The sequence below is a fragment of the Ziziphus jujuba genome, chromosome 3, assembly GCF_031755915.1.
Source record: "Ziziphus jujuba cultivar Dongzao chromosome 3, ASM3175591v1".
NCBI lineage: Eukaryota > Viridiplantae > Streptophyta > Magnoliopsida > Rosales > Rhamnaceae > Ziziphus > Ziziphus jujuba.
The window spans coordinates 3379085-3386952 of NC_083381.1; the positions used below are offsets into that span (position 1 = coordinate 3379085).

General features: G+C 32.3%; 1 protein-coding gene across 4 annotated transcripts; it reads right to left on the reverse strand.

Moving 5' to 3' along the window:
• Positions 1-639: 639 nt before the first annotated feature.
• On the reverse strand, positions 640-7573 carry LOC107421913 (double-stranded RNA-binding protein 7). Of its 4 annotated transcripts, none has more exons than XM_048477845.2 (6): positions 7328-7573; positions 4619-5302; positions 3777-4039; positions 3055-3265; positions 2459-2843; positions 640-970 (listed from the first exon to the last, which is right to left on the reverse strand). In XM_048477845.2, exons 2-6 carry the CDS (start codon positions 5193-5195, stop codon positions 913-915), a joined length of 1494 nt encoding a protein of 497 aa, XP_048333802.2. In that variant the 5' UTR covers positions 5196-5302; positions 7328-7573; the 3' UTR covers positions 640-912. The 4 variants fall into 4 exon arrangements, with proteins under 4 accessions (XP_048333802.2, XP_015886752.2, XP_015886751.2 ...); XM_016031266.4 differs by having other exon boundaries at positions 2459-2960; positions 4619-5116; positions 7328-7567; XM_016031265.4 differs by having other exon boundaries at positions 2459-2960; positions 4619-5291; positions 7328-7487.
• Positions 7574-7868: the final 295 nt, after the last annotated feature.

Here is a 7868-nt window from a genome sequence, read left to right on the forward strand (position 1 = left end):
GAAAAATATAACATTTATTTAATATTTTAATAATTTTTATAATTAATTTGATAATTGATTGATTAAATATATTAATCCTAAATTTTCAATAAAAATTTTATTTTTTAAAATAAATTTCAATTAATTTCTATTATTTTTATGTATTTTTATCAATATTTAATATTTTTTAATATTTGCATAAAAATTTTCATATTTTAAACCTCTTCAATATCTTTATAGATATCGAAATTTTAAACCAAACTTCGAAGTTCAAACAGACATATCGGACATATCCAAATGTATTCGTTCTTCTAATCTCTACTCCTTATAACACACCACACCATCTGCAAATAAAAATAATGAAAATCACGCAAATTTGGCCAACATTTTCCATATATATTATCAAGGTCCAGAAGCATTATAATAAATTTAATGAAATAATAATGAAAATCACGTAATTAAAGAGCATTATCATTGAATAATAAATTTAATATTATTTATAACAACTATGCATTAAAATTAGTCGAAATCTGTTTCTTACGACTCAACAATTATTAAGGTCCAGAAGCAGATTCGATAGCTGGCTAATACAAACAACACTTCTCTTGATGGCAAACAGAAGAACGAGACAAAGGAAAATAATCAAACAATTTGCCAAAGTAAATATAAAGAAATAAGATAAACCAAAATAGAGAAAGCAATACAAAGAGGTACAAAAGTTGAGAATGCAAATATCATACAAGAATAGGGTTCATTATTGTCCAAACTAAAACTAAGACAATTTTTTTTTTTTTTTCTGGTAAACTAAAACCTAATAGAAGTACAAAGTTTGTCTGCACCTAACAATACATTTACACATTTGGCTTGCTTTCCATCATTGTGCCACAGAACAAGACACCTAACAATACATTTACACATTTGGCTTGCTTTCCATCATTGTGCCACAGAACAAGCTGGCGCTTGGTTTAGAGGCAAAGTTGCAACAGATAACCTGTAGAATTTTACAACCAGCTTCAATTTGTCAAATTTTTTACAGAATTACACCATAAATTAACAACTTCAATTCGGCATTTTCTACAAAATTTCACAATCAACTTCAATTTTGACAAACTAGGTAAAAGAACCAACAGAGAGTTCTACCCCACAGAGCACACACACAAATATTTCACATGCGCTTGTATACCATCAACCTCGAGCATAAAGAGCTGGAAATGGGAGGACGTGTTTGTATACAATCAACAGAAGTTGTTCCTTAGTATTACATTAATAGAAACTAAAAGCGAAAACCCAAGTTCATAACCGAAGCAATTCTGTAAAATGATTAATAAATACCACAAAAAATCCAGACCTTCCAAACAGCCATACTTTTGGCAAAAACCACAAACTACCAATCACTACAGACTAATTTTGCCAACTAAGAGTTCAAGGATAGATTTATTTAAGCAACCATCCTATTTTGTCTTCTTCAATTGCAACACGAATTGTGGATTTCAAGCTCAAAAAGTTGAATTCATGCAACATTTATTAATATGATGCCTATACAACCTAAATGTCTCACCTAAACTGGTCCAATGATAAGCGTACTAATGCATTATTATAACTTAGTTATATAAAGCACCATCGAGTCAATAAATATATTGCTCAAGAGTTTTGGGATGGAACCAACCCTAACATAAATCAATAGTACATAACCTATCCACAGCTAAAGTAACATCAAAATTTGTGTTTCAGCATATAGCAGAACAACTTCATGAAAACTATTCACAGCTATCAACTTAATTCAAAATTAATCTGTATTAAAGAATAAACGCTGACTACAAATAAATTACAGGGGTGCTCGTTTATGTTGGAATGCAAAGCCTCTAAAATTCAAGCAATAATGAAGGGTAAAGAGAATCTAAAAGACATTCTAATAATGTAGTTATTGCCTGAAGTTATTATCTAGAAAATGCAGTTAAGTCTGATGCCTTCCAGCTAAAAAAACTAGAATTTGTCATCATTTACTTAACTTTCTTCCTATATGAGATGAAACTATAGCAAATTCATATATACATACCTAGACCAAGTCAAGCCTTAATAAACCAAATAGAAATTTGTAAAAAAAAAAACTATTTTGCTAACAATGGAGGACAGTGACTTCCGAACAATTGAAGGCAGAATGAGAAAGGGAGACTATTTAAATAATGAAACAAAGAAAATGCTTTCCTCTGCGATGCAAAGCGAAAGAAGCAATATAAGAAAAATAAATAATTTCCAGCGCCAAAACATAAATAACCAAGGGGAATAACTTTCATACTGGGCACTTGTTGGGGGATAAAATTAGCACAAAAATAAATATGAATAGCACTAAGTACTATGCACACTTTAGAGAGAAAAAGTATTGAATTCAAACAAGTAAAAGAAACACCACAATATAAAGGAAAGTCGGAGAAACTAAACCTCAGCACATAACAAAATGAACAAAAATAACCAAACTCACTGAGCATTTGTTCGCATTCTCTTATTAGCCTTTCTCCTGTTCCTCCGTCGCCTTTTGCCTGAACTTTGACTGTCACTTGTAGGCTGCTCAGCAGCAGCATGAACAAATTCAATTGATCTAATAGCTGCTTGAGAATCAGGATTTGGTATATTTACTTCAGGAAAAGGTTCTGATTTGACTGATCTGAATTCATGGTGGGGCCGATGATTTCCAGAGGATGCCTCTGCTACTACACTTGCTGCAGCACTATCAACAGATGTTGGAACACTATTAACAGATACTGGTTGTACACTACTACCAGTTGTTCCAGCATTAACAACTACAGCAGCTTCAACTCCCTTGTCTTTCTCCGGAACAGTACTAGCATTGTGTCCAATGTTCATCACTGAAGATAAAACGTTAGCATCTGCTTTGCATGGCTGCTTGACCTTACTAAATGTGGCCAGAAGCTTGAATTTAGATCTGATAATCTCCGAAAGAATAGTTTCAAATTCAGACTTACCTGCATACCCACAAGAAAATTAAGTTCACAATCTAACGCAAACATCTAAAATGTGCTTTAAAAACAAATTTATGATCATTCAACATAACAATACCTAAAAGTGACATAATAACAGCACGAGCTGCCAACTGTTCAGCTTCTTTTTTGTTTTTTCCAGGATCACCAGTATATAATATGCCATTAAAAGACAGCGAAGATACGAAAACTGACAGCTGTCCTTCATGTCGAATGGTGTTATATGTTGGCTTTTCCATATTCATCTTAACAGCAAATTCATTCAGGATAGACTTGCAAAACACCACATCCTGAAAATATGCATTAAAAATTTAAAATCTACATCAAAATTAAAATGGAGCAAAACAGAGAATCTACAACCACAATTTTCAACATGGAAAAGGCTACCCATCAAAATTGACCTACAATTGACCTACTTATCATTACCACCAATAACCACCATAAAAAAAATCACATGTAAGCAAACAATAACATCCTTCCCCATATTCCTATTAACTACATAATTCAAGTTTCTCAAATAGATGCTTAAAGAAGATTCATAATGTGTTGTTGATTCAACTTTGAATACAACAGAAAATGTGCTCTTGTTCCAACTCATTGAAACAAAATTAGCATATAAAAAAAATAAAAAAATAAAAAAAAAATTAATGTGACTTAATTGATAGAATGTACTAGATTTTTTACCCCTCTTAATTAAAAGAACTGCATGTAGGTTTGCCAATTTTCCACAAAACAATACAGATCTAGTAATCAAGTTAAAAATATTGAATTACATTAGAACAATTTTATAGAGAAACAAACCACATAAATGAGAGGACATCCTTCATCCTTCATCTTCTTTAATACTGTATCCAATGCAATTTTCGCAGCACTTTGTTCAGCTGTTTTCCTATGTGAAAACGTGTCCGGTGAAGTGAAAACCGCTCCATCAACATACACAGTTGACCTAAACATCGGCGAATGTTGAAATCCTTCATTGATGGTATGATACACAGGCAATTGTATGCCTGACTTCTGGGCATACTCTTGCAAACGGTTCTTGTACATCAAAGGTTCAGGGATACCTAACCAAAATCAAATTCATAATAATTAGAAAAACTAAATAAACAAAACGGACAATTACAAAACCCCTTTGTACTTTCCCTCAAATTTCAATTTGCGACCTCAACCAACTTTGGCATAATGTCAATTTCCCCCAATCTGCCCCTTCCAAAAATTTTTTTAGATATACATACATTCATCAGATTCCATCCAGCCAAGGCAGTAAAAGTAACATTTTAAAGTTTCCATGCATCTGATACCGATAACAAGAGGAAAGGAAGGAGGGAAAAAAAAAAAAAAAAAAAAAAAAAAAACTCTAAAGTATCAAGGAAATTTAATTAGTTGCCGGGAAATGTCACTTTTCAGTGATAATTGAGAAGGATATGTAACGACTTAGAGAAAAATTGGCATACATTATGGAATGTAGAGGAAATGTTGGTAAAGTATTGAAATTTAAACTTTTTTGTCATAATTAGACATGCAGAGACACACACACAAAGCTCATATTTTGTAAACCCAAACAAACAAAACAAAAATAAAGATAATAAAATAACATGAATGTAGATAATATCAACTAATTTGATATAATCTGCAACACATACAAGTAGAATTGGAGGGCGCAATCGATGGAGCAGCTTCACGAACAGGTAACAGAACTGAAGTATCAGCAGGAGCTTGAGATTCAGTAGGAGCTTGAGATGCTGTAAGAGCTTGAGCTGGACTCAAAGCTAGGCCCTGAGCAGAAGCAGAAGACAGAGATGGAGCCAACGATGGAGCTGGAGTTGAAGTCAATGCTGGTGCCAGAGTTGTCGTCGAAGCTGCCAATGAAGATGGAGCAGAAGGCTGAGTTTGATTTGGCAGTTGAGGTTGAGGAAAATTGAAATCATGATAGCTCATTTTTGCAGGTGGCAGTTGAGCCATTGAATGAGGTGACAGAACTGAAGTATCAGCAGGAGCTTGAGATTCAGCAGGAGCTTGAGATGCTGTAAGAGCTTGAGCCGGAGTCGAGGCTAGCCCCTGAGCAGGAGCAGAAGGCAGAGATGGAGCCAAAGATGGAGCTGAAGTTGAAGTCAACACTGGTTCCAGTGTTGTTGTCAAAGCTGACAATGAAAATGGAGCAGAAGGCTGAGTTTGATTCGGCAGTTGAGATTGCGGAAAATTGAAATTGTGATAGCTCATTTTTGCAGTGGCAGTTGAGCCATTGAATGAGTGAAGTGGATACAACACACTAGATAAAGACTACCACAAAAAGTGCTTCTCCAATATGTGTCTTCTCTGTGTTCATCCTTAAAAATAAGAGAGAAGGAAATTAAGACTAGACTAAAATTCGAAGTTAAAAATAAAAAAATCCAGCTAAAAATTGAGTAACCATCAAAATAGTTGAGTGAGAACTTAATGAAGACAATAAAACTAAAATAAATGCGTAGAGTCCAATGATGTCACATGTAAAACCAAAGCTGTGTCTAAAGAGATACTTGTATTTCTTTGCCATTGTTATCTATTTTTCTTTTTATCTTTAAAATCTTGTTATCTTAGAATAAAAAATCATATGCATAGCATTTATGCCCAACTCCAAAGCAGGCCCAACACCGCATAATGCGAAATTATGTTAAGAACTTCAATATGCTAAATTTAATTGTTCCCTACAATATTACATATTAGTAAAATATCCAGGAGATTAATGAAAAACTTACACCTCTGATCTAATTAAGAAATGTCACAATCAGCACAATAAATTATCAATACTTTCTAAATGCAGTTAATAAAACACAAATTAAGCAGCATTGGAAAGAGAGCATTTACAATACTTTCACATCATCAATCCAAGAAAACCCCCATGATAAAAAAACTAAAAATGCATATGCCTAGTTATATTGTAACAACGCACAGTTCTAACAAAATAAATACAATACAACTCACTTCTAACCTTTCTTATTGACTACACATATAACTAATTTTTTCTCAGAAACTCAAATTCACCTAAAAGGGTTGATAAGAATGAGACACATTGTATCATATCTCCTGACCCAAAAGAATCATAAAAATTAACAACTAAAGGAACTAAGGAAGATATTACGCCATATCACCAAACATAAATAATATAATACCTATAACCATCCTCGTAACCATCACATACTTCATAATCATCATTAAGGAAATATTCTTAAACCAATCTCGGCAGTATTTCCTAAAAAGAAGACTACAAAAAATGATTTGTTATATATCTATATGTAACCTAATCCTCAGTTCGAAAGAAGACATATTCAGTCTACATTTAACATGCCTAGTGATTTTAATAAATCCGAATAAAAGAGGAGTAACCACTCAAACAATAAAACAGCAGAGGATATTCATAGAAATTCATAGAACAAACATGGGATCAACACCTGAATCTTGCACTAACATTTCAATTGTTGTACTAAAAAAAATTAAAAAAGTTTCAATTCTTGTAATCTTCAACAGATAGTAAACAAACCAAGTTTATACCGGAAACATGGAAAAACAAAAGATAGCGCAAAGGAACTCTCAAGAACACACCAAAAAAAAAAAAAAAAAAAAACTCAACACTAAGTGTAAAACTTGTGTAATCCAGCTAGGGGATAAGAGGTTGAATTAGGAAATCCTTCTTCAATAAACAAACCAAAAAGTCTATATTTTATAAACAATCAAAAGCTACTTACAAATAAATAGAAGGGGTTTTTATAATAAACTTGGAACATCCTTCTAAACATACGAAATGGGTAAATTAAAACACAATTTGCCAGAAAAGATACTGAAAAAGTCACAAAGACTTTTGACCCTTATTTGATAGACTAGGATTATCTCGCAAATATTAATGCTAACAAAAGAAAACCCAGAAAACTAAGTAGCAGCTGCTTTTTGAGCTTTCTAAGACGTACACTATAATTCTTGAATTTAAGAAATCACATTTAAAGGGAATTTCTAGCTTCAACAAAGTAATTAGAAGCTATAGAAAACAGAGACCCAACGTTTATACGGAATTCAGTAGACTAAAAACCAATTGACTTGAAACAGACAGAGAAACAATTAATAGATAAATAATTATCAAACTGAGCATTTCTTAACACATTATAAATCCAAAATCAAAAAATATATATATATATATATCAAAAAAACAATTACATTCCGAACAAGTATATAATACCAAACTATTCATCAAAAGAAAAGAAAATCAAAAGTATATAATACCAAATAACTATAAACCAATTATCAACCAAATTTATGAGCAGAAAAACCAAGCAAAATTTAAAAAAATTGAAAATAAAATAAATAAAATAAAAATGGCATACAGGATTTGCAGCAAGGACGCATAAAGCTCATTTCCACGTTGGGGCTTTCGAAAATTTAGTTGCGGGAAGCAAAACAGAAAGTTCAGGTGGCCGCGAAATGGAGATTTGGGCCCGAAATATTTTCTTTTTTTTTTTTTTTTTTTTTTTGGGGGGGGGGGGGGGGGGGGGAGATTCTGAAACTTTCAGGCAAAGTAGCTATGGAAGACGATGAGGATCTTGCTGTTGCTGTTTGGGACAAAAAAGTGATCCAGTGCGGCACAGGACGAAATGAAATTTGGTCTTCTTTTTTCCTTTTTTGATTGAAATCTGTTTTCCTGTATTACCCTCCAGTACTGTACGGAGAATCTACAATGCAAACCAAATTACAATTGTACATAGTTTTTTTTTTTTTTTTTTTTTTTAAACTCAAATACAATTGTATATAGATTTGTCTCTATATACTTGATTTTGTATTTATTTATTTATTTTTGTTACTTGATCAAAACTTTTTGTTTATGTTTTTTTTTTATTTGTATATTATTACTTACATTAATCTTTTATT